Source organism: Trichoplusia ni, chromosome 15, assembly GCF_003590095.1.
Source record: "Trichoplusia ni isolate ovarian cell line Hi5 chromosome 15, tn1, whole genome shotgun sequence".
Lineage (NCBI taxonomy): Eukaryota > Metazoa > Arthropoda > Insecta > Lepidoptera > Noctuidae > Trichoplusia > Trichoplusia ni.
In genome coordinates this window covers 5,291,728-5,318,526 of record NC_039492.1, presented here as the reverse complement: position 1 = coordinate 5,318,526, position 26,799 = coordinate 5,291,728, and the positions used below count along the sequence as shown (strand labels likewise).

At 36.6% G+C, this 26,799-nt stretch overlaps 3 protein-coding genes across 6 annotated transcripts in view; all 3 read left to right on the top strand.

The window, feature by feature from the left end:
• The window catches only part of LOC113501201 (tyrosine-protein kinase transmembrane receptor Ror-like), a 34,456-nt gene extending 24,064 nt beyond the window's left edge, over positions 1 to 10,392 (top strand). Inside the window, exons 3-9 of one of the 2 annotated variants that reach the window (XM_026882269.1) lie at positions 4,684 to 4,765; positions 5,716 to 5,859; positions 6,238 to 6,335; positions 7,402 to 7,593; positions 7,821 to 8,031; positions 8,144 to 8,302; positions 8,385 to 10,392. In XM_026882269.1, coding sequence (XP_026738070.1) covers positions 4,684 to 4,765; positions 5,716 to 5,859; positions 6,238 to 6,335; positions 7,402 to 7,593; positions 7,821 to 8,031; positions 8,144 to 8,302; positions 8,385 to 9,181 — 1,683 coding nt within the window. In that variant the 3' untranslated portion in view covers positions 9,182 to 10,392. The remainder of the gene's footprint in view (positions 1 to 4,683; positions 4,766 to 5,715; positions 5,860 to 6,237; positions 6,336 to 7,401; positions 7,594 to 7,820; positions 8,032 to 8,143; positions 8,303 to 8,384) is intronic. The other variant, XM_026882270.1, reaches the window with a different exon arrangement.
• Positions 10,393 to 10,680: 288 nt separating this feature from the next.
• Positions 10,681 to 12,732, top strand: LOC113501430. Of its 2 annotated transcripts, none has more exons than XM_026882559.1 (2): positions 10,681 to 11,085; positions 11,620 to 12,732. In XM_026882559.1, exons 1-2 carry the CDS (start codon positions 10,905 to 10,907, stop codon positions 12,363 to 12,365), a joined length of 927 nt encoding a protein of 308 aa, XP_026738360.1. In that variant the 5' UTR covers positions 10,681 to 10,904; the 3' UTR covers positions 12,366 to 12,732. The 2 variants fall into 2 exon arrangements, with proteins under 2 accessions (XP_026738360.1, XP_026738359.1); XM_026882558.1 differs by having other exon boundaries at positions 10,681 to 11,121.
• Positions 12,733 to 13,349: 617 nt separating this feature from the next.
• LOC113501518 (dedicator of cytokinesis protein 9) overlaps positions 13,350 to 26,799 on the top strand; it is a 38,804-nt gene continuing 25,354 nt past the window's right edge. For both annotated transcript variants that reach the window (XM_026882700.1, XM_026882699.1), the window contains exons 1-24: positions 13,350 to 13,618; positions 14,662 to 14,781; positions 15,063 to 15,235; positions 16,314 to 16,611; positions 16,799 to 16,973; positions 17,459 to 17,666; positions 17,863 to 18,166; positions 18,291 to 18,508; positions 18,735 to 18,925; positions 19,347 to 19,591; positions 19,674 to 19,873; positions 20,432 to 20,552; positions 20,632 to 20,904; positions 21,107 to 21,223; positions 21,406 to 21,588; positions 22,286 to 22,423; positions 22,780 to 22,975; positions 24,194 to 24,264; positions 24,376 to 24,535; positions 24,677 to 24,919; positions 25,224 to 25,344; positions 25,420 to 25,563; positions 25,984 to 26,201; positions 26,343 to 26,579. In XM_026882700.1, coding sequence (XP_026738501.1) covers positions 13,571 to 13,618; positions 14,662 to 14,781; positions 15,063 to 15,235; positions 16,314 to 16,611; positions 16,799 to 16,973; positions 17,459 to 17,666; positions 17,863 to 18,166; positions 18,291 to 18,508; positions 18,735 to 18,925; positions 19,347 to 19,591; positions 19,674 to 19,873; positions 20,432 to 20,552; positions 20,632 to 20,904; positions 21,107 to 21,223; positions 21,406 to 21,588; positions 22,286 to 22,423; positions 22,780 to 22,975; positions 24,194 to 24,264; positions 24,376 to 24,535; positions 24,677 to 24,919; positions 25,224 to 25,344; positions 25,420 to 25,563; positions 25,984 to 26,201; positions 26,343 to 26,579 — 4,402 coding nt within the window. In that variant the 5' untranslated portion in view covers positions 13,350 to 13,570. The remainder of the gene's footprint in view (positions 13,619 to 14,661; positions 14,782 to 15,062; positions 15,236 to 16,313; positions 16,612 to 16,798; positions 16,974 to 17,458; positions 17,667 to 17,862; positions 18,167 to 18,290; positions 18,509 to 18,734; positions 18,926 to 19,346; positions 19,592 to 19,673; positions 19,874 to 20,431; positions 20,553 to 20,631; positions 20,905 to 21,106; positions 21,224 to 21,405; positions 21,589 to 22,285; positions 22,424 to 22,779; positions 22,976 to 24,193; positions 24,265 to 24,375; positions 24,536 to 24,676; positions 24,920 to 25,223; positions 25,345 to 25,419; positions 25,564 to 25,983; positions 26,202 to 26,342; positions 26,580 to 26,799) is intronic.

Genomic DNA, 26,799 nt, shown 5'->3' with positions numbered 1-26,799 from the left:
GAAATTGAATTAATTTTGATATGAATTCTGCTTAGAATTTTCCCAACACAAAAATTGGAAATTCAGTACGGGGCAGTTCGACTCGCGATCCCGCCGCGTCTGCTCATGATTAAGGACTCCAGTTGGGTCCGAAACTAGTCGGGCTACCCCGATAAATAATCGTGAGTAAACCGTTACATCATTTAATAAAGAATATCCGCTGTCAATTTAATTATTTAGTAAAATTTAGTCCAATTCCCATTCATTCATCGGCAAATGTCAATAGCGGGTCCCAGTAATAAGAAAATGTTCTTCGAGTAGTGCATTTCCCTATACGTAATAATGGCCCAACAGGCTACACCACAACACAACTTGGCCTTATTAAAGCGTATCATTATGAATCATAAGCTAATGAATTATAATTTCTCCGCGTATAAGATTACCAATACAAAAAGAAGTCTTCAGTGGTTCTAAGTATAGATTGTTGCATTGAAACGAAAGCGAATCGATTTAATCCCGGACTAAACTACTGGGTAAAACTGTTTTGTTGAGACTGCTTACATTGGACGGTAATGAATATTATTGTTAAGGGCACACGTAAAGCGGCGGTCAGGCGCGTGGATATCGTTATCTCAATGGCTCAATAAAATACATTTTATCGTTTGACATTTCTGAATTTCTCATTCGCGTTTTAAACATTGGAAACGTACACGATCGCGAGATAATGATATCCGTGAGGCCTGTTATAACTGAGGTAAAATATTGTCTATCTTCTTGAAGTGAATAGTCGTAGCCTGGCGTAAGCGATGCGGACTCAGGGAGTGGTCACTCTCGGACCCTGAAGTGTCGGTATGGCAACTGTCATACACTCATATAGATAAGCTGCCGACAAATAAAGTAAACCTTTTTACGGCTGAATAATTCGCATCTCATTCTCACTTACAATATTTTAGTTACATACTTTCATCATATTTTCCGTTGAATATGAATATATAGTATATTTATTGTATATATATTGAATATTAAGTATTCCAGGAAAGTTTAAGTACAACAATAACGTTTTTTGGTAGCATAGCTACTGTAGCAACAAAGAGGTTTAAAATGTAAATCTCGAAAATATTTCAGAACAATTACGTAGCAATTTACAGTAGTTTTGAATAACAACAAATTAAATTTCATTCCACTACGAAACTATTAAATTCCTTGAATGTTACAAATGAGCACTGCTAACACCTTTTGTGTCTACAAATTAAACAAGATGAATGTGGAAGGCATCTCGTTCGTCGGCGATGTCAAAACATTCTAAAGACGGAAATAATAGACTCGGAAATATTCTCACGAACAGCGGAATCTTTTGGAGGCAATCATTCTAAACAGAGTGATTTTAAGCCACAAAGTATTTAGGTCAAGTTATAATGCTACTAAGATTTTTATTGCAAGGATCACGCTATTTATTCCTGGTTTCGAGATTCTGTATTCACATACTATTTAACTCGTCGCATCTACTTTGTTGGTCCCATGTTAAAATCGTCTTTACTTTGACCGAAAGGGGCGAATATCCTGGCAAAGAAAGAAATTTTCGTCCAATTTTTGCCTCAAGCTTACTACCAAGACACTGACGCCACCTCTTATGATACTATTAATGCAGCTGTGGAAACGTGACGCGGCGTAGAATTCTACAAGTGCATGTGATACTTTAATGTTCATGGTAGAAAGCCGTGAAAACGTAACTGACAAGACAAGTCAAAGTACAATATTATGACATAGAATCAAAATAATTTGTCATAAAAATTAATGAATTATAATTATTTCGTAAAAGCTTACCTTTATACCGATCATAACAATATGTCCGCTTAAACTGTCCTAAACGGGAATCGATTCTGTAACCATAATAGGAACTGCATATTCAACGCTTACTAGGTTACCGGCATAAAAGTCCAAATTCAAAAGCTACACAATTTACAACTGATAAAACATTTCAAACAATTATATTACGCCACATAATACTCAATCAATTTGTTTATTTGACGATTGTTGCGACTTGATTGTAGCAAGCTTGTTTACAAATAGTAAGCGATCCATTGCATTGTTTATATGAGTAAGGAACCTACATGTATATGCAAAGAAGGTGATGGACATTAAACACTTGAAGGTTACGAAACCTATACGCACTTCCGTGGTCCAATCTCGGGTTACAAAAGTACAATGAAACGGTTTCTTAAGATAAATGGGTGTCCACTGATTGTGCAAGAACCGCAATGCACCAACATGGATATTGTTACACGTATTACAAATTGATGATCGTAAATCCGTATTAACGCATTGCTTGTGTGACTATGAAGAATGGATGTGTGGGTTAACGTAATTAGTTTGTATTAAATAAGATTTTTTTTAAACGTGGTTATAGAGTGATTTGTAATACTGCAACAAAAAGAAATATAGATATAAGAAATATAAATGAAAATCTGCTTTAAGAATTTGTTTTTAATGAAGATTAAAAACAAATTCTTATACATACCGAAGGCTAAGTACATATGACCACATAAAGATTTTACGTACTTTTAATAAGGCTTTCTATGGATTTCAATCAAAATTTTGTTTGAACGAGCTCTGTTCGCAGATACAGAGACAATTTGAAACAGATAATGAGATTTGTGAGAACAAACAAGTTTTGATTTCCCGTTGGTGATGTTTGTCCTGTTACTCCTGTTTGTCCTACTGTTTACTAACAGTCAACAAAGTTACATGTGTGCTTTGCTGATTGCGTTGAGAATTAGTGATTTTCTCTACTGCATAAGTTTTAGAACTGTATGTCCATTAAAAACGATGTTTTTCTAAAAACACAAAACAAAATCTGGCTAGCTGGCTCTTTAAAGTCGAGAGTAAATCGTAGAATTGTTAAAGTTACCTATAGGTACCGGGTATTTAGCACTTGAGTTACATTGGCTGTAAAAAACGTAGGCCATTGAAATGAACAAAAAAAAAACAAAGCAGATGTAGACGTAGGTTAGGTTTATTTCTTACTAAGGCTTAAGCTGATTTGAGGCCCGACTGGTTTCCTTATTTTTCCTGAACATTTAAGGTGCAAGGCTCTTATATCTATAAGTATAGTACATTTTTTTGCGCTTGATACATCAGTGAAAATTAAAAACTTTCAACAACTAAGTTGATAAAAGCTTCACAAAATCCTTGAAACCACAAAGTCCTACTATACAAAAAGCATATGTTCCCGTTTGTGAAACATTGATTTAATTTTGTGAAACGGAAACCATATTCTCCTCTCCCAGTTGGAGAAAAGCCTATAGGTATTTCAAAGTTATTCTAAGGTAAGTATGCACAGATGGAGAAATAGAAATTCCAATTAATTTATGTGGGTAAGTGGATCAATACCACATCTGGAACACTTTTAGCTGTGAGCAATGCTATTAATGCACCGACTATTAATATTAATAGACGCTTACATATCAAAAGAAATAAGAGGTATTCCTAGGTACGTGCAAAAGAATGAAAAATGTTTTATTCAATGACACAGTTGGATAAACAATATAGAGGTTCAAATGTAGAGAAATATGACAGTAAATAATATAATTTAATATTTATATTTATTCACGTACAAATAGAGCAGGGAAATTGTCAAATGACCGTTTACTAATAGATAGTTATCTGGTACAGAACATGGTTACGCTGTATGACAGACAAACAGCCTAGCCTGGAGGTAATTGCGCAGCACGATCGTTAAGTTCGTTCCTATTAACGATAACAAATAGGCATAAAATGTAAAATATCGATAATTCACTTAGGTACATGATATTATTGATTTATCGTAACCCCAGGGCATGCCGGAGTGCAGCCACTCTCCACGATAAGGTGGCCAAAATAACTCCACGTCGAGCATCTCAAACGGTCCACAGATAACAAAACGCGGCCCATATCGTTTCATACTTTTATATTATAACTTATAATAAATTCCGAAGAAACCTGTGCTAAACCGAATTATAAGTGGAAAATGAATGTAAATCTTCTAGATACGGTTTAGCTTGAATGTGGAGCGCGCACGCAAAACGATCTGCAGATATTACGAGATCGTGGTTCGATTACAATAGCTAAAGGGCTCGAATGCATCCCGATGGTAATTAGCGATCTTATGCATGCTGCGCGTTAGTCAATTATCGTGAAAACGCATTCTAATTTAAGTTAATTGTTTAATTATGAGCTGTTTGACATGAGCGGTGTGTAGCGAGAGATCCAAGAACCCATGTTTGTAACTGTTGTTTTGTTTTTAGCTTACCATTGTTGTTGTAAGCCCTGAGTCTTATTTTTAGTCGTATTCTATTTAATTGCAGAGCTGCCCGTGTCATTTGCAAAAGGTTTTCAGGTACGAAATGGCGCCAGACCAGATCCAATTAAAATGAAATTGTTTTCTGAGTGATTCCAATCAATAGTGCAAGGAGGGTGCTTTTAAATATGATTTAGTGTAGCTCGTAATTAAAAGTTGTGGGCGTGGCTGGCTGTCAATCGGATATTGCTACGCATATCAAGGCGAAGCTGAGGGCCTGAGGGCAGAAATAAAAATGTCAATACGTCGGCCGTGCTTGTTGATACTTGAGTGCGAACTGAACTTCTAACAAGAACATAAATCGCACCTGCTCATACCTATTGTAATTATTTATATAAATTACTTATCTTTGTATTTCCTTTTTGCAGCGTTTCCGAGAAAATGCTGAAAGATTGGCGAGGGTAGCACGGGAGGAGTCCAGGTCGGAACTAGCGCAAGAACCGCCTCCAAGTAAGTACCTTTACAATAATTGTATTCTACGTACATAATTGTGAGAGAAAAAGCTTTTACATACTTAAAGTCCAAAGAAACTCAGTGAATTACCAAACAAGCATTTCAACTTAAGTGTACATTTAAAAAAAGTCGATTTAGTAGTTTGAATGCCTCTAAATACGTAATCCAAAATAAACGCATTTTTAGAGTTCCGTACAAAAATGTCCTTCCGCCGATGTCTGTCACCAAGCCAGACCAATTAGTATAAGGGTACCCATACCTATATTTATTTGTCTCCCAACAGATTTCATTATCTCTGGCCTATTTGTACTAAACTCTCAGTGCCACTAGTCTGACTCGCAATTGACCAGTTTTTATTTACATTAAACTGCACCGCATTTAACAAATAGGAGAAAACATTTACCTAATTTAACTTTACAATGAAAACGGTTCGTATTTAAATTGCAAGTATCGTGAGACTGCGTTTGACATGAATTTCTATTAGATACCCGTGTTCGTTTCAATTTGAGGACTTTAATTAAAACCGGTCAAGTGCGAGTCAAGTTAATGTCAGTTGTATTCGAATGAGCTTTCGCGAACTATTCAAATCTGTATGAAGGTTATTGTTAATTTACTTACGAACGATATTTTTTCTCAGTTCTAATGGGATTTTTTAATATACTTTATTGCTTAACATATGTAATCCATCTGTGTAAATACTTACTTAGAAAAAGGCAAATCTTCATGACGCGGCTTTTTCTACAATCAAATGTTAAATAAATAAACAACTAATATATTAGTTGTTTTGTTACATTAACCAATTTTGATTTTTCTCAATACCATGTACCTACCTATAGAGAAAGGTCTCATCTTGGCATATTTGTATCAATATCTAATCTCCCTGTTTTTCGAGTGAGTATACAAAAAGTTGCTAGTCTTATACTAAAAAATAAATTTATAATTTCCAGCGAAATACTTCCTGGGTAGCTGTAGCCTGCACTCGTGCGGTAAAGAGGCCGCATGCATGCCGTACAACAGTACCATGCACTTCTGCCGATGCACGTCGACCGGCCAGCCAGTGACCGAAGACTTCAAATGCCCCAGAAGCACAGGTATTTATTAATAACTCCAAAACAAAGCTTGATTGATCGTAATTCGTACAGTTTATTGAACCTGCTGTGTCTGTATCGATTCAGTTCGTACACAACTATCGATATGTTATTTTATTACACGTTTTAAGTGTTGAAAATATATTTTACCTGGTTACATAAATTTACAAGTGTTGATATTTAGTACGAATATAATATCTGCTTCTTTACTCGGGGCTTGTGTAACGGATTAAACAAAATTTATTAACACTTGAACTTTTCCCTATAGCAGACTGTCTTGATGTCATAATACGCACCTACGATTGCCTTTAAAAAAAAAAACAGTAATATGAAATTTATGTCAGTGGAGGTCTAACAGTAAAATGTCTTCATTAATTCCAGTTCCCGTGACTCTGAAACCCATTTACAACGTGATCCCGCCGAGAACATCGAACGTCTCCGCCGACGGCAGATACGCGCCATCACCGCCCACCGCACAAGTGAGACCATCCATCTTAATTAAGAGCCCTTTTATCGGCTTATCACTGTGTCCTACTGCTGACTGCGGCACTGATTAAAAATATTAGCCCTCAGATTGCGTTGGACTTGCATCGCTTAAAGTATTTAAATTAAGTAAGAAAAATCACACATATTTTGTTGTCTATAAGACGCTTTCCTACATTTGAGGTATTTCCTACTTCAATTAATATTATAAACGGGAAAGTATGTATGTTTGGATATTCGTAACTCTTTCACGCAAAAACCACTGAACGGATTTAGACAAAACTTGGTACACATAATTACACAGGTACACAGATTAAATAGTCAAAAATTGTTGCCTGTCAGAATGCCGTTGCTATGGTGATTACAGTTAATTAACAGGTGTTTTCATGGTTTGTTGAGTACATTACAATTTATGTATTTTTGCCTGTAGGTATTGTTATCATTGATTAAAAGAAGGACCCGTTTATATACACCGCAGGGGCACAGCTAGTACATACATACGTTGTATGTCAACTGCCAGTAATTTGTGAAAATTCAACACAAAACAATGAACATAATGAAAATAACAACCATGGAGTTTATCAATGAAAGTATTGATTATGATCGGCTCTGCTAAAATATATGGGATGGAAAATGAAATCAGTGTTTTTCCATACTAACTGATAAATATTCATGTTAGGTCAGCCCGATAACGAGCGATGTCACCCAAATTGTTAGAGTATTTCATTTAGGAACGTGATAACTCTGTAGTTACATGAAATATAACGCAATTTATAAAGGTAACATATTTATTTTTAAATAGGATTAGGTATCGGTCTGTTGATCTCAATAAATGAGCATAAGTCATTATGGTACATTTTTTTGAAATCTTTAAATCTGAAGTGAAAGTCAGATCAAGTACATCTCTTATTATAGTCAACACCTTATTCTCTAAACTTTGCATACTGTCTAACCATCTGCCTCCGACAGTCATATGTCTACATATTATTTTTTTCCAATAAAGAAGCTTATATACCAGCATTTAATTAAATACCAGTTTGAACCGGAAACTTTTGTTTGCAGGTATCCAGTGGAGAGATCATAGCGGAATCTACAACTGGAAACGGTTCCTTGTTACAGTCCGGCATGAGCCCCAGCGTGGGCACCCTCATAGCTGTCTCAATATCTGGTGCTGCAGTGCTCATACTATTGGTCTCAGTCATCTTCCTATACCTCAAAAAAAGGATTTGCCATGTGGATGGGAAAACGCAACCTGTAAGTATTTTATTGTATCGTAAACGCAAGCTTGATCCATACTAAAGCTTCCACACATACTAATAGCTACGAACACGCAACAAAACATATTCATGCATTATTACTTACGTTTTTATTGGTTCTAAAAACTTTACTACTTGCTTTCCAATTGCTTGTTTTCTTCCCAATTCCTGTTGCACACAGTGGTTTCGATCAATCGCAAGTAAATGTATTGGCTTGGTTTTTAGCGTGTGCGACCAGGAGAGCCTCTGCTTGCTGAACGGTATATAACGAACCCTCAGTATGGTGTCTACGGAGCTGGCAGCGCGCCGGTGCCCGGCACGCCTGGCGACATGGACGCCGACGACACCAACAAGTCACAAGTTCAGCTTCTTGACAGAAACGCTCTTACATTCCTCGAAGAAGTCGGAGAAGGATGCTTTGGAAAAGTTCATAAAGGTAACTAATACAAGTACCTACACATATCTTTTTGTTTTACAGAGCATGTTTTATAAGGACTTCATTTTCATTTTCACCAGCAATTAATTTAATTAATCATCGTTTATTATAGGACTACTTAAGACCACAACAGACGAACAAGTAGTAGCAATAAAGGTGCTGAAAGAAAGTGCTGGTCGCAACGCTGAAGAAGACTTCGTACGGGAAGTGTCGATAATGTCTGCATTCCGACATCCCAATATTCTTGCTCTTGTTGGCGTCGTGTACAGAGGTATGATAACATTTTTCCAACTATTTGTATATCCTGTGATAATAATATTTGTGCTTAGTAAATGTTTTTTATTCCTGTACAGATGACATCAGCGCCAGTCCTTGGATGGTATTTGAATATATGGAATGGGGAGACTTGGCCGGAGTTTTACGAGGCTCCCGTGGCGGAGGCAGACCAGGGCCTCTGTTGGACGAGCCTGCTTTATTACACGTAGCTTTGCAAATAGCCCGTGGGATGCAATATCTGGCCTCCCGAAGATTTGTTCATCGAGACCTTGCAGCAAGAAATTGTCTGGTTGGCGCTAACCTCACTGTAAAGATAGCAGACTTTGGAATGTCCCGTGATGTTTACACATGTGATTATTACAAAATGGGCGGCGAGCGGCCAATGCCCGTCCGGTGGATGTCTCCAGAAAGTATTGTGTACGCTAGATTTACACACGAATCAGACGTTTGGTCCTACGGTGTAGTTTTATGGGAAATCTATAGTAGAGGCAAACAACCCTTTTACGGACAGAATAACGATGGTGCCACAAAGCTTATTTTACGAGGCATTGTACTGGTACCTCCCGAAGACTGCCCACGTTTTGCCGGGGACTTGATGCGTGCCTGCTGGAAGGCTGATCCTCGCGACAGAATAGGGTTTGATGAAATTTGTAGAAAATTAGAGGATGCAGCAGCAGGAGGTGGTACAGTCATGCAAATGAGGCTACCGCGACCTCCACCACCACCACAGGACTCAACAGGGTATTTGATTCCGAAAGAACAGCTGCCCGTTGACTACCTTAAATTGACTTTACCGTCGCCTGAAGACAGTGCTGATATGGAAGCGGCATTTGACTCTAGTGATGAGGAAGAGGACGATGAGGAGTACACCTGACAGCCCGCGCTGGTGCCGGCCTCGCAATACGTGCCGCGCTCCTCGCCCTCGGCCACCGCCGCCGCCATGGCTCTCACCTGCACATTCCGATCTCAAGGCAGCGTCTTCTCTCAATTTCAGTGTTAACTAATGCAGACGTTCAGCAGCAACTTCAAACAGGAATGTAATTTCGACATAATAGAGTCAATACTCAACTCAACAATTACCTACCTAAGTGTGATATTTTTTTCATAATAATTCATAAGTAAATTTTTACATGGACAATTCTTGTTATAGGTAGATATGTCAATGTATTTGATATTTAAAAAAGTGTGTTGTGTATTTAATAAATACCTTAGTGTATAATTACGTAATCTATGTGCCATATGCCAAAAATAAAAGTACCTAAAATATAAGACGATAGATCAATTTACAAGTACAATATTATGTATTGAAACAAGCCATTGTGGACTTACACCTACATACCTAAATGTACATGGTTTAAGAGTAAGTATGACTGAACTTTGTATTTGTCGATAAGATGTATGTTTATAGTATAAAACGATACAATCAATGACGTAGTAATATAGATAGACATTTTATCCTAGTCTTAGGCTACGTTTCTAAAGTTGTTACGGACATCTGATGCAGAGCTTCTAGGGATCACGCTCAACTAAGTTGCAATAAATCTCATAATCGTATTAATTGCAATGTACGCCTAATAGCCTTGGCCTTTGTTCAACCACTCATTCTACCGTATTTTCTGTTGTGTAAATTTTCCCATAAGAGAAAGACACGTAGCAAAAAATGCATATATTACATTTAAAATACATCATCATCATCTCTGTCTACTTCTGGTAAAAGGCCTCCTAAAATATGTACCTCGACATATTAATGTACTCTAATGCATTTCTCTATAATACTAATTTAATGTTCAATAATATGGACAATGAAATCGGGTATTCCCATTAAATGCAAAAAAGTGTACCTATAGCTACGCCATGGCACACGAAGTGTCACAGTGATTCGCAAAAGCAAGGCGTAATCTGGTTACAGACAAAACTTGAAAATACGGTTGTAGCAGCGGACGTTAGTAGCAGCTATTTATGACTCCGGCAGCGGGCAGTGATAACTGTCAACTAATAAATAAATACATTTTAAAGAGCGTATTTGAAGTACCGATATAAGTATAATGTTGTGAATATGTATGTAAATAAAGTTAACAGTGATGACATGTGTTTATATTTATTATTCCGTGAAAAAAATATTTCGCAAATAGGCTCCGTCGCTGCAGTAGGCATGATTAAGCAATATTTTGAACACGATACGCTACAAAATATGTTTAGTCTACTATTCTACTAGTCTATTATTATCATTCTCCTGCCCTTATCCTAATTACTATTTGGGGTCGGCGCAACATGTCTACGCTACGTTAATCTTAAAAATATATTAGCTTTCACAAATGCACCGATAAAGAAACAATTTTTTTTTAGTGTTACTACAAGAATTGTTAAAAAACATTACTTAACATTATTAATTTTCAAAATTTTTATTTTTATTTTTTGCAAAAAGAAGCAAAGTGTAGGATTTTTCAATTTACGCATTGGTGAACGGTCTTTTGACAAGTTGACAGCAGTCTGTCAAAATTTCTAATGCTTGTTTTGACATTTTCGTCAGTCTGTTCTGTTGACTTGACGTCAGTTTATTATCTATCATATTATTATTTGTAAGCCTCTATTTAGAGATGCTTGAAATTGAGGAAGTTGGTATACAAATAAACTGGCCGCCAAACTACTTGAAACTTATAAATTTAATCAAAGAAAACCCGGTTATTTACACCCTGGGCGATTACCCAAAAACAAAGGCAGACAGGCAAAACGAAATATATGCTTGGGAAAACATTGAAAGGATTATGCAATGTTCACGTGCGTGCTGTGTATTTGCTGATTTCATTTGCTTTGGTTTGCATATTCCATCAGTTGTTATACAGCTATTCTTAACCAAAAGTTATATGTTTTACAATGTTTGAGCATTGATCATCATTCCAATGTTTAAAATCTGGGTTACCTCACGATGGTTTCATTCACCATTTGGCATAGGTTACATAGAAAAATTAAGGAAGTAGCCATTGGTACTCTACCTGCCTCGGGACCAAACCTGCACCTCCTGCATAACCGCCCATGCACAAAAACGCAAGACTACCCCTATGACTGTCTTTTGAATTTGTTTTAAATGAAGATCATTAGTTTACATCCTCACACCATATAAAGCACTGCTAGGGATAGAGGCAGTACCAGCTATTAACAACATAAGATAACTTTCTTTTAAGTGTATATTTAATCTAGTTTGTTAATATAATATTAGCTATATTTGTATTTAAATAAAACTAGATGAGATTTATTTATTTTCCAAATTTGGTATAATAAAATGTTGTAGTATTGAAATCTTTTTTTTTTCAGGTTATACCCTGCATAAAGTATGGAATGTAATAAAATTGCAGTACTTAAAGTTAAACATATTGATTGAAGCTGGAACACTGTCAAGAGGAATCATTAAAGAACATGCTATTGCAAATAAGTATTTTGATGGGTCTCTTAGTTTTTTAGATTCATATTTAGATGACTTGACTAACTTAAATATATTAAAAAATCCAACAAACAAAGCATTTGATTATTTTTTAGCAAGATTATGTAAAGGCAGTTCTAACCAGAGCTGTACAAAAAAAGAAAACAAAGTAAAAAAGTCTGATTTAGATCCTGATGATTTAAAGTACATAATGAATGTAGTTTCTGTTGCTGTACAAAGCAGATTTAATGCAATGTTCCTAGCTGAGGAAACTATGAATAAGGAGATGTCCTTCACCCTTGAGTCGAAGTTAGAAGTTGATAAGAGTCTAGGACCACAGTTACTGTCTACAGTTGGTAAAGACATTTTGACTGATCATAATAATGCTGATGTTAATAACATAGAAAGAGAGAAAGAAAAAGTTTTTAATGTACACACAATGATTCCTAATGATAATGAATGTAGAAAAGATGATCAATTGACTATTGATGATGCCACCAATTTGGGTGTGAGTGATGACAAAATTAGAGAATATTTTAGAAAACTAGGACTCGTGCTGAGTCAAGGAGTATCATTAGAAAAGCAAAAAAAGTTACAAATTAGAATTAACACTTTAATTAAAGGTGAATTAAGTTTGTGACCTTAATTGTGTTCTAAAAAAATATTACTTACTATAAAAATTATCACTGGTTTATTTTTTATATACCTGCTCTCTTAATCTTTTAAATGGTTATGTGGTGTTACAGACCTGACACATAAAAGCCACCTAGACTCTGAAATATTATGCGACAGGCATTTACCCCTCCATCTGCTCCTAATGGAAAAATACATTAACAATACAAAGTTGATGCATATCGTTAGTGTTTCGTGCGCTCCCGGCTACCGTGCGGTCGGGTACATTAACCGTGTCGGGCCTGCGGGTGGCGGGGAGGGCACCCTGTCACTCGATCAGCCAGCAGGCCAAGAAGGAGACGGGCGCGTCGTCCTGCGCTCCCGTTCTTATGAGGAGTGAGGAGTGGGCTTTTTACACCTATCCCTTGAGAAGGAGTCCAAAGGACTAGAGCCAGCCAGAGTCGCGCAGAGCATGTGCGAGCGATCCCATGACTCTGGCTAAAGCAGTAGAAGAGGCCCGGGGTGTTTTTAGTCGGTGTAAGTCCAACATATCCCCACGCCGTGTCCTCGACGTGGGTTGAAGACATTAGCATTTCACCCCGGAAAAAAAGAGTACATTAACCGTAGGTATAATAAATTTATAACGCAAAACGGTAAAAAAGTTAAATTTACAATTACACCGTACATCAGATGCTATTAAAACAGTTCGTGCAGCTTTTGTAGACACTGCAAGACCTGATCCTACTAAACTATAGGACATAAGTCACTTCCACAAGCAAATATGTACCTCTTGCTGCCCCTTAAATACCTTAACCTTACCATAGCCAGCCAGGTAAAGCAAGAAATATATTGTAATATAATAAAATAATGAGACTTTTGTATGATAGCATTATTTGCATTTAATAAAAAATCACATACTTTGCGCTTTTCAAGCTAAAAAGACTAGAAGTGAAAAATGTCGTTGCCAGTTTAAAAATGTAAAAGATTTGTAGAAAAATAGCAACACCATAGATCAGTGATAGCGAGCGAGTATTGAGAGATTTGCAAGCTCAATGAAATTTGTCGGCCTTGCCTGTCATAGTGTCAATATACGTCCGTGTTGCGCTTCACTCTTGTTGCGGCTTTCGGCGTTTTGTTGTGAATGAGAAATGATACTTTTTTTCCGCAATGTAAATATAAGTAGACATTACATGTAACTGCCTCAATATTGTTTGTGCAAAAGGTTTTAACGCGATGCCTCCTGTCAATTCAAAGGTAAAAAAGAGCGGCGCTGAATATGAGGTAAATAAAACAAGTTAATCCGTATTTAAATACGTTACAGTACTTTGCCTGGTTATACATATAACATGTTTACCAATTGCGAAAGTTTTTTATTCTTACTAGAAATTTTTCATTACTTTCTATTTGCATTAGAAACCCTTATAATCAACTCGAATGCACATTCATGAGTCTTTATGCAAGAATGGATATGTTAATGTGGTGTACTTATCTTCAATCTTAAAGAAAATTTCCATTTAAATATCTGTCGCATTAATAATTGACTTGCCTGTTAAAACATATTTACATAACATTAGCTGTTGAAAATTGTAAACATCGTAGGACGACATTGGGCATAGTATCTAAACACACTAAATAGTATGTTCATGACTACTGTCTCTATTTCATGCTTATATATATGAATTACTGCCAGTAGTCCATCAAATAAGTTCACCATTTTCATTAAATTATTATTAAATTATTAAAAAGCATGTTTTTAATAATTTGTGTTAAATGCATGAATTAAAAAAAAAAACAAATTCTGTGGCAGTGCAAGGAACCTTGCCATTGCCTATTTACTTCTTTTGATAATCCAAATGCAAGGCAAAAAAACAGACAGCCAGTTGAGCAGAATATTTCACATTTCAATTTATTTATAGTTCTTGTATCAAAAACTTGCATTACATAAACATTATTGGAATATGAATGTGTAAACACGTATCTACAATGACCATAAGAATTTTTATCTAAGAACAACTGAATTGGGGTTGTACAATCACAACAACAAGGATAGTATATAAACAAATGTATTTAAATGTAAAGGAAAGAATGTTTACAAACTCATACTAGTCATTTTCTTTTAATGATATGCACATGACACAAGGGAATGTATATGTAATTTTGACTTAACAATATGCAGTTATTTTTATTACCAGCCTGGAAAGTACTCTTCTACGAATAGTCCCTGAAGAGCTGCTAGTGACCAGTTTGATATGATTGTATCTCGGTCATCCTCCTGGATTTGACCCCGGATGTCATATGTAATTGGCTATTTAAATTTGTTTCAGAACATCATTGCTAAGAAGTGTACGGCACTGGATTTCGAGCAATACATTCAGGATAATAAGACCTTATTACTGAATGATCCCCTCAGGGACATTCTCTTGTATCCAACAGATGATGTGTCTGTAAGTTTAATTGTTTGTTTTTTTTTTTACAAAGTAAGAATACACTCAGGATATGGTTACAAAAAAAGTTGCATATAATCTGATAAAATGGAGTAAAGTTAATATATTGAAGCAATTTTTAACATCTTATTTCAAACAATGTTGTCTGCTTTCACTTATTACATAAAAGTTATAGAGGCAATAGATTCACTTTTGCTTTCAAAGTCTGCATGCCTTGCAACCTTGCATTCCTTGATCAAAACTATCCCTTTTAAACCAATGTTAATTAATTTGGTATACAGAGTGTTGTTCTTCCTCGACGCTGGAGGACAGTGACTACAGCAGTTCCAGATGTCAGGACGGCTGCGACCTGTCCTCTCCTCACCAGACAAGCCCTACTCAGCTATGCATCTAGTTGGAACCTCATACATTATAAATTTAGCAATTACTCGGGCACTTACCTCAACTTACCCAGGTCAGTTATTATAAATTTGAAGAGCTTTTTTACTGAACTTTTCTTCTTATGTTGGATAGTTCATTTATCATCATGGTACAATCGTTTGGAGATGGGTAAAGATGCCAGGCTAATTAGCATTAGAAAGTTGTCAATTAGTAGGAATAGTGTCATAAGCAAAGGTTTTACTGTAAGCATTTCACTGCAGCACCTATCAATAAATAAATACTTGTTTGCATCCAGTATTGGCAGTGTTGTGTAAACTATCTAAGATTAGAAAGTAAAACCTATAAAAGACATCGAAGAATCTGTCAACTCGTCGTATTTCAACACGATAAATTAATAAATATTTATGTGATATTAAAAATACATTTGAATGTAACAGCATATTGCATTGGTTTATCGGTTTCGCATCTAAACGAATGAAATGCGGTTGCAATGTGTTAAATTCGTGGCAAACAGTTGGGGTCTCATTAGCGGTTATAATTAACATACTTTGCATGGCCGTGAACATTGTATGCCCAACAAAATGTTAGCTGTATTGCCAAGGCCGGTACTTTATTTTCTCATATCTGATCCATGCGTCATATCCTAGCGACTGCAGATAAAACAATATAATTTTGTAAATATTTATTGCTTAAAATGCATTGTTATAAGTCTATAAAATGCTAATAGGACTACGACAGAAGATTTTATTGGTCATAATTACATGAAATTAGAATACTAAAATAAATTAAATACTAATATAATACTTATGAAGTTAATTTAGTTGTGTGTGTAGTTTGTTCATATTACACAACTGCCAGCTTAAAGGTGGGGTGGCCTACTGAGTTAGTTTTGATATTGAGTAATTCTTAACTATGCGCATTTTTACTTTACAAAGCTCTTAGCTTTTATGATGAGTGAATAAATGACGAGTTTGATTCCACCAAACAAATATGTTACGACATAATCTTATAGGTATTATTAAATGCTTCATCGTAAAATTGCATTACACAACTCATATGACAAAGATTTTCCTGTTCAATATTTCAAAGAAACGCATTGAATGCGTAAATACAAACAAAAAGTTATCTATTCCATTATCTTTCTTGTACAGGCCTATTGAGAACAAATTTCCGGAAGAGGTGTATGATATCGACGCCGAAACGGAGAGCGATAATGAGACTCAAGCCGCGAAGTTGGACCTCGGTACCAAAGAAGGGCACTTGCTCAAGGGACCCGAAATCGGCTCAGATAGAATATTCAGTAACCTTGCTTCAAAATCATTTAAGAAACGTTATTGCTCAATGCTTAGAGAGGCCGATGGCACGTATATACTTGAAGTGTATAAGGACGAGAAGAAAATTGATACAAAGCTAACCATCGTCATGGATTTTTGCTCAGATGTTGTCAGGGTAAGTGGTATTTAGATTAAGAAAAAAACGCAGTCCCCGAAATATAGTTCCGTCAATAAGGCAAACGTTAAAGGGTAAAATGACTAGTTATAACGACGTAAATAAATCACATTCAGATCATATATGTGTTTGTGTATTGTTTAATTTTAAAACCCATTGATAGTTAATTGTTTGATGTTTTTCACAGAACCCGAAACGGGGAAAGTATTGTTTTGAACTACGAATGTCCGGTGGCAAGGGTTATACGTTTGCAGCTGAAAATGAGGACGAAGTAACTGAATGGATTAACGCCTTTAAGGCGGCATTGAAGAAGAGCCAAGACAGCCAGGAAACACACCAAAGCGATGAAGCTTTAGATAAAGGTATGACTTAATCTTATCGTTTTAGGAACAATGCGATTGCCAATTAGTTATCGGTTGGTAAAAGTGATCTTAGCGCAAAACCATGTCTAATTGTAAATAGTCATTATTTATGATGCTATCGAATTACGCCTACTGCTTTCAGATTTTATTCCAATGAGAAATACTCGAATTTAAAATGTTAAGATTTCAAAACCAATAATTTATATAACTATCTAGAATTTTAGATAAACCAGGTATGATGTTGTCATAACAAGATTCATTGCAGAAGAGAAGTGTGAACTCATATTTCGTTATATGTAATGTAGCAATACACCAAGCATATTTCCTTAATCGATTTAATTATGACTCCATTGTGTAACCAGACGAACCAGGATTGGATACCACTGTTATTATCGAAATTATGAATAGAACTTTATAGTCGTGAATACATGGTTTAGTTTACTTTATGTCTCCTACCATCTCCATTTCTCATTACCTTTGTCCAGATGCCGACGTGTCGTTAACAGCCGAGCCTCCGCCCCCGACATACGGCACTCTGAAAGGCCTGGAGCACAGCATGAACCCGCTGCTCATGCGGTACTCCCGCGAGACAGACATGTCTATAGCCGCCGCTCGCAACGAGTGCCGTTACAATATCTTCAGCATGCCGTATAAAAGGGCGCCTTCCCCTGAACCTCAGCTCGAACCATTCAAGTAGGTGTTGTTTTTAATCTCATACCCATTATTACTATACTTTAAATCAAAATGATGCTTTTGGTGTAAACTGCAAACTGATACCGTGCACTTAAAAAAATATTTATATTTTCTTATATTGGGGCATTCTCGCACTACGTAAATAACTTATTTGAGAACTTATAAACTATTTTTGTTACCAATTTCATTGTTACAGAGAACATTTTGGCCAAAGAATCTTGCTCAAATGTGAAAGCTTAAAGTTTAGGTTACAAGCGCCGATAGATGGCGATAAAGAGCTTTTATGTCAAGTAGAGCCATATTACACGTACCTTGCGTTGTACGACGCGAGGAGTGGAAGGAAACTCACGGAGAATTTCCACTTCGACCTCAACCATGATGCTGTTAAGGATCTAGTCAAGGAGACGGAGTGCACCAAGTCATTAGTAGAAAATTTTAGTTACGATGTTAAGTTAGACGTTAAACAAATACCCGAGGAGTGGTTTCGGTCGAAGAGACAGGTATTATTTGATCTTTTATCTAATTTATTTTTGGCATTATCACTTATACTGTTATATGTCATACGTCACCAAAGGTCCTGTTTTTTTTATATTTTTACGTTAATAAAGGTAAGGTTTTTTTCAGGTTATGCTATCCGTTAACAATCCGCACCCAGATTTGTTTCTGGTTGTGAAGATAGATAAGATCCTCCAAGGTCACGTGAGCCAAGTATTAGAGCCTTATCTCAAAGCCACTAAAGACCCAAGGCTTGGCCTCAAAGTCCATAAAACTGTTCAGGCGTATGCGAACCGCGTTGGCACCTACAGAATGCCGTTTGCTTGGGCAGCGAAACCTTTATACAAGTAAGATCCAATAACATTTCCATGAATATAGAATCTATACTCGTTTTGATATTCACATTATCGTAAAGTGTTGTTTATTTAAATCAACTTAATATAATGCGATTAGTGACATTTTATCCGCGACAAATACTTTGTTTGCCTTTGTCATAAGTCACTGAAACAAGTTTATGTTAACATGTTATATATCCCACGATTGTATTATGTTATATTTCTTGCATTGTTACAGAATGTACAGCAACGATCTTGATCTGACGCCTGAATTCCCAACCATATACCGCCAAGAACCAAACAAAATGTCAGACGATGATCTGCTAAAAATATTGTCTGACTACCGCAAATCGGAGAAAATGGCAAAACTTACTGTGATACCCGGATGGCTAAGCATTAATATCCAGCAAAGCACTGAACAAGTACCAAGTAAGATAATAATACTTTTATTACGAAAGTCCATCCTTCGATAGCAAATTAGATTATCATTTAGATTTCATATTACGATCGATTCTATCAGCCCGCCCCACCCTCCACCTACATTCTCAAGCAGCGAGAGTGGGTGGGCTGGATAGATTGTCTCAAAAGTATGATGATGATGATGATGCAATGCTGTTATCCCTCATCAGGGACATAGGGTTCGCAGAAGCTTTTTCCACTCTTTTCGATCGATTCGATGTCTTCCCAGCCTAGACCAGTTGAGGCAGCCTCCTTCTCAACTGAACGCTTCCATGTGGTACGGGGGCCACCCGGCCGTCGCTTTCCATACGCTTGCCATCTCTCAAAAGTATAAATTTAAAATTAGTGTTAAAAAGATAATTCTCAAAGTAATTAAGTGGTTCACTTGCAGATTGTATGACGAACTCATACGCGGCTTTGAAGCCGTTCCCGCTCCCCCCTGCAATGCCGCTCACGGTCGAGCTGGCGACGCTGAACGTGGAACCCGAGCAGCCGTACGCGGCGTACATACATCATCTGTACGTCCGGCCGTTGTCTTTGAATTTTGAATCTCAGAAAATGTTTGCAAGAGCCAGAAATATTGCTTGTTCTATCGAATTGAGGGATAACGATACTGGGGACAATAAAGCGCTGCAGGTAATTCACAAAACTATCAAATTACAATCTTCGTCTATTTTAATAAGGTTTAGAATCGGTTGATTGAGTTACTTGTGTTCAGGCGGTGTACGGGAGATTCGGGATGACGTCACAGTACAGATGTTCTGTTCTTCACCACAACGCAAATCCTTCTTGGTCGGATGAAGCCAAGATCCGACTACCAGCTACTTTGACGCCCCAGCATCATTTGTTATTTACTTTCCATCATATATCCTGCGATCTTGCAAAGAAAAATGACACTAATGTTGAAACTTGTATTGGGTGAGTATTTCTGTTAGTTACCTATGTACCTACTACAACGTCTTAAATTGTGGAAGGGAGATGTCGCTATACAGCGTTTATTGTGCTGTCACGCTTCTACAACTGCAAAATGTATTTTTATTTTAAGTACATTGGTATTATTATCATTATGAAACGTCTAATATATGGAGAGAAAATGTTCCCGTTTGTTTATACCTCTAAATATTATACTAATGACCGACATCCGATTCTTTATCTTCAAGGCAGTATGCCATATTTGGTTGTGATAATAGTGTCGGCCCGATTGTTTATTGTATACAATACAACATAGGGACCGCTAAGTGTAGTCGCTCATAAAGGGCTATTAGTGGTTAGTGTCATTAAATACGTGTCCAATATGTTTGTCACATAACACTATCTATGAATTTCTTCAAGGCGAAATGCTATTCTCACACAAGGCTAGAAATTGTATTTAAAAATCTTTTTAGGAACTTAAAACTATTGTTTTTATGTCATTAAAAGACGATTTAGCGATTATGAAAAATAATTCAATTAATCACTATTATCATTACTTTTTAGGTACGCCTGGGTGCCATTGATCAAAAATGATAAGCTGGCGGATGAAATCGTAAACTTGCCTATAGCCACACACTTACCTTCTGGTTACTTATCTATTCAGCCGCTTGGACTCGGTAGAGGGGTAAGTCTTACTCTTTTTCGCCCATACCACAAAATAAACTACAAATCTGAAATTAATCTTTTTTATTCTCAATCCTCAGAACGCTGGTCCCGAAGTAGTGTGGGTGGAAGGGGAGAAACAGCTCTTCCGCTGCCAACTGGTTCTCGACTCAACAGTAGCAACGAGAGACATACATCTGCACAACTTGTTCAATCAAGCTGAGAGGCTGATCAAGTCCAGTTCGCCCCCCACGTCCCCCTCCCCGCCGCCTTGGAATGACGTGTGTAACGCGCTCAAAGCTGCGCACGCGATCAAATTGAACTCGCTGGTTGCGTTCTTGCCAACTATCTTGAACCAGCTGTTTGAATTGATGGTAAATATTGATTGAAGCTTATCTATCATATGGTACTAAGTTGTTTAAGAAATAACAAAATCTCATGGTTTATCTAAACATAAACCTCTATGAGGCTTAAAATCATTATGTTTAATGAGACTTAAAAATATGCACAAACAGATCCTGTTTTTTTCAAATTGTACTTTTATGCCACTTACTAATGTTTAAACTTTAATTACAGACCGTCGAAAAAAGTTACACACAGGACATGGGTTATCAGATTGTGAAGTTGATAGTACATTTTGTTCACATGATACATGACTACGGTCGCAAGGATCTACTTGATAGCTATGTAAAGGTAATAGAACATTAATCTTAGTTTTCTATAAAAATAGCCCAAATACTTACTAATTTTCTCTGAATCGACCCCACAAAGTTTCTAAGGAAAAATAATAATCCAAAATAAGTTTATTTACATATACACTCAGACTATATGTTCTTTTTTTATAATTAGAATGAAAACATACTTTCTCTTTTCAGTACGTATTCAACTGCGTGGAATTCAAACTGCATACAATGCTGACAGCCCCACTACACATGTTCGTCGACCCCAACCAGCCAGACTTTCTATTGGGTAACAAATTCATGCAATACTCTGGATTCTTCTTCGATATTATTACGAAAAGTATGGCCCAGTATCTAATCAATACCGGAAGAATTAAAGTAAGTATTTCCTTCATTATTTTTAGTTGAGAAGGAAAATAAACCAACATTAATATTTTTGCAATGTTATTTTCCTTACACGTGTAACACACGTGTACACATGTGCTATTTATGCAGAATGCATTGATACATAATTTGAAATGCATTGATTTAGGGAATTTTAGAGTAAGCTTAATACCTTTTCCCAATATGGATGATATTATAAAACCTGAAGTATCAACTCGTGCCTTTTCCTCCCGTACTAAGGTATTGAGTAGGTTTTTAATCTTTCTTGATAAGTTTTAATATCGACCCAAAGCTGGACAAACACCGTGACCGACGACCTCCGTGGTCGAGTGGCGTACGCACCGGTTTCAAGGTGTCGCTATCTCTGAGGTCCCGGGTTCGATCCCCGGTCGGGTCAATGTAAAAATTCACATTTCTACATTGTCTCGGGTCTGGGTGTTTGTGGTACCTTCGTTGTATCTGAATTCCATAACACAAGTGCTTTAGCAACTTACTTTGGGTTCAGAACAATGTATGTGATGTTGTCCGCATTTATTAAAAAAAAAAACATGTTTTTTGTTTATTCATTTAATAACGGCTACCGCATCAGCTTATGATTAAGGACTCCGGTTGGGTCCTAACTACCAGCCTAACTATTCCGATATAAACGCGTGAAAACATCATTTTAATTAACGCTTCGTATTTGTTTTAGATGTCACGACACGAAAGATTTCACGGTGATTTATTGGAAAATATTGAGAAATTAGTTTCAACGGTAGAGCCTTCATACATATTACAACAACCGATGCAAACCCATATATTTAATAAGAATCTTGCCACGTTTCTAAAGGTAAGGCGCAAACACTTTATTTTTATATGTTGTAAAAGTACTATAGACGCCTCGCCTCCTGTCTTGACTTCACTATTCTTATGTGAATTTACAAAGCAGTGTGCGAATACGGCTCACACAGACCAAAGATCGCAACTATTGGTGGACAATGTCCAACAGTTTATACAATTTTCTACAAGTGGTTACTTGAAAATTGTGTGAACAATTTGTTGCTGGGCACTGGACACTGGGTTAGATGGTCCAACATACAGCAATGCAGCCGTACAACCCCCCCCCCTCTCTCCCGCGAATTTACGTCATTAATGTCACCATTGTAGCACCACGCTGTATATACAACCTTTTTTATGTTATTTCAGTCTTGCCTATCATTTATGGATCGAGGGTTTGTGTTCCGGCAAATAAAGAAATATCTCGACAAGTTCAAAGCGTGTGACCCAAAAGCTCTCTTCGACTTCAAATTCACGTTCCTACAAACAATTTGTTCTCACGAGCACTTTGTGCCTTTCAATCTACCGTTACACGCTAATAAATTGTCGAAAGATGGCGATGAAGGTATAGTAATGATTAGAGATGCGCCGAATAGTGGTTTTACCGAATAACCGAATGCCGAATACTATTCGGTTTAAAATTTACCGAACCGAATATTCGGCCGAACTATTCGGTTCAATTTTTTTTTGCCTCGTTGCTTAAACAGGTTTTAACATGTCCTTACTTGCTGCCCGCAAGATTAAACATTTTGAAAACTGTTATTTTTTAAGTGTTAACTGTTTAGTTTCAGAAATAAATATTACTAGCTTTTCGCCCGCGGCTTCGCCCGTGTCGAGGACGGTTATATCACGTTTCCAAGAGAACTCTTCAAAAGTCCGGGATAAAAACTATCCTATATTCTTTCTCAAGGTCAACTCTATCTCTGTACCAAATTTCAATAAAATCAGTTCAGTGCTTTAGACGTGAAAGCGTAACAGACAGACAGACAGAGTTACTTTCGCATTTATAATATTAGTAGGGATTATTATCTTGTCCTATGGTTGAAATATCTTTTTTAAATAAATATTGACTAGAAAGTTGTAAGTAAAATGTTGTTGTTTAAGAAAGAAACATGTTGATTTTTGGTTAAAAATTAACACTGAGTTAAAGTTATTTGCTTTTATTTTATTATCTTAATTCAACATTTTTTTCATAGTATTCCGTAGACTTAAAATAGAATAAGTTATATCTTTTAGTTCTACATCGGGTAATGTGGCGGAGAAAAAAAGAACCGAATATATTCGGCACCAAACCGAATAATTCGGCCGAATACGAATAGTGAAAAAATTGCCGAATACGCCGAATACCGAATACCGAATAGTTATTCGGCGCATCTCTAGTAATGATTTAATTACTGAAGAATATACTTTGCTAACTTTTTTGGGTTTTCGCTAATACGACGCATCTTTATGGTCCTGCGGATAAATTATCTTCAAAATAAATTACTAACAAAAAAAATACTGTAAGTCAATTATTATTAACTGAGCAATGTGTCTATGATTCTACTCTTAAACCAAGTAGCTGTGGCATGTAGCTGACGATATAACTAAAGAAAATTATTAAAATGATATTTTGTCACTGCCCTAAACCTACCATCCAATGCCTCCATTGATAAGATACCTATCTAATATAAAAACGAAAATATACAACGTTTTTGCTAAGAATACCCAACACGTATATAACATGCGTCATTTAGCGACAGCCCACAAACCCTTCATCTAAACGTATGTTACTTTCACACAGATCCTGCGCAGCTGAAACTCTGCGAAGAGTTTATAATGCGACACTTTCTTGCGGGAACCCTACTCAATCAAGTATTCCCTTGTTTCCAAATACATTGCTAGCAAGCTTTGAAGCATGACACATGCTTTTATTAATTGTTAATTATCCTCCTTACAAGTTCACTTAAAGTTTTCTCTGTTTAGGTTGAGCAGTCGTTACGTGAAGCGCCGTTAAAGCGTAAAGCTGCTTTAAGTGTCTTGCGGGCGTTGTTGACTAAACATGAACATGATGACCGGTATAGAAGCCGGCAGTGCCGAGCTAGGCTTGCGTATTTGTACTCTCCGTGGCTTACTATTGTTCTTGGTGAGTATTTTTGTCTAATCGTATTTCCACTTTGTAAAATAATTTGAGTAACTAAGGTGAGGTCACGTAACTTAAGCCATGTTACAGTAGAAAATATTGATAGGTATTCAGCAAATATCTTACCGATAATTTATTTTTTAGAAAACGCCCATCGTCTTATTACAAAGAGTCTGGCTAGTCCTCTAGTTGAGAATGGGCATGACAAAGTAGATGGCGATGGTACTGTGAACCCAGTGTTAAACAGTACGCAGAAGGAAGCGGCGTCAGCTAACAGTACGCCGAGACGGAATCGGCTGACTCTACACTTTGAACATACGCCGGTCAGGAATTCTGCGCATTTTAAAGAACCGCCGTCTATACCATTGAATAATATGTATGGAAAAGGTGAGTGGGAGACTAGATGGCGCTATGGCCTTATCCAGCCACTATTTTTAATAAGTATCTATAGGTATCTATTGCCAGTTAGCTATTTGGATTCTAAACTCACTCGTGTACTGATCTTTTTATTTTGATAAATGGCACTTTCGCTTGAAACATGTTAGTTGTGAGAGAAATATTTTTTTGTTTTATAATTCTCAATTACAAAAAACTTCAACAAGCAAGCTTTGTTAATTTTACTATTAATAATCTTTAAAAGTCGTAATTTAAATATTATATCGAGAAAATAAATAATGTTTTTTGCCATTAGATCACGCCAGCAACATGTCGCAAAGCTCTTTAGAATCCGTTTCTACAATGTCCGGTGGTGACTCTCTACCTAGAAATATGGGCCGTCTAGACTTGAGTGAACTTGGCGATCAAGTTAATAGGTAAGTACTCCCAGATTTTGAACATTTAAAAATTAATCTTATTGCTCGGTTCATAACGATCATTTTCGTATGAAGGTTTGGCGTAATGTCGGCTGAAGAAGTTCGAGACGTGCTGTTGTGTTTCCTCTTCGTGTTGAAGTATTTGGACGATGAAAGACTTGTTGATTGGTGGAAGTCTCTATCTCAGGCACAGCAACAGTCGTTCTTCAATGTTTTAGAGTAAGTTTATTTTCAATTCTGTACTAATGTTATATATAGGCTATAGACATACACCACGCTATGATTAATAGGGACAGGGCACTAATTAAACATGTTTAAAAAAACGGGGAAAAGTTGCGTGCCTTCTACGACGAAGGCACGCTCAACAGCTAGTTATTTATACGTAGACTACCCGTTTTGTTTTTCAAGTCAATATACAAGTAAAGTGTGCTTGGTAAAATTCCAAGCACACTGTATATTGATAATAATCTACTTAACAAATTCGTTTCAATGATAGTATGAATATTAATAACGCAATATAAATTTTGGGTCACTAAGCAATAGCTAGCAGCAAAGAAGGAAATACAGGCATCCAATTATTTAAAACTTTACGCATCAACATCAAAAAACTAATTGACATTTCCACTTATTCAATTACAGAATATGCGCCGAACAATTCCAATATACTGGTAGAAAGAAAATACTTTCAGAAATGAAAGCAACAACTCCTGATTGTAACGGCAAACCTAAACCTATGAAAGCGCGAACTTTACCCGCTAGGATGAGCCCGCCAGACTTCTCCAAGGAACCTCCCATCGTTGTGGAGAAGAATAATACGGTCAATAGAGAAAACCTTGTGAATCCGTCAGTTACTACTGGTGAGTTTTGAACCTTATAACAATAGCGGAAGGTGCAGTTTTGTATGGTTTTAGTAACAATAATGTTACTGTCAATCAAAATTAAACCTTATGAACTTTAAACAAAGTTCATATTTGAATATCAGGTACATCTTTCCACAGAATTGGAAGCTATAGCAGAACACACAGTGCTTTCAGCGAGTTTTCTCGCTACAGAGGTTGGTCTCATACTAATTGATCGCGCCTGTCTCTTTATGAAGAACTTGGGAGCAGCTGACGGTGTCGCCGCGAAGCCTTATCTGAAACTACTGCAATACCCGCAGAGCGAGACTTTATATAAACACTTGTTTGCCGCATTGAGAGCGTATATAAATCAGTTCTCTGAAACGTTATTCGAGGGTAAGTCATTGTATTAATTGAGATGTATTTTATATCATTTTAGTTTAATTTCAGCAATTACAATTTGTATCGTATTAAAATTGCTTGTAATAAAAATTGGTGATTCAGGGTGCCTATGGACTAAAATTGAATTTATCGATACATTAATTTAGCTGCTATATCAAGCCACTAATCTCTTTGTAAGGTAGGATAGTCGTGTGGACATTTATCGTCAAGCCCA

Excerpts from the sequence above, each read along its gene's own strand:
- LOC113501430 (XM_026882558.1), top strand. The coding sequence starts at position 10,905 with ATGCTTGAAATTGAGGAAGTTGGTATACAAATAAACTGGCCGCCAAAC. Across the intron at positions 11,122-11,619 it reads TGCTGATTTCATTTGCTTTG|GTTATACCCTGCATAAAGTA; the intron begins GTTTGCATATTC and ends TTTTTTTTTCAG.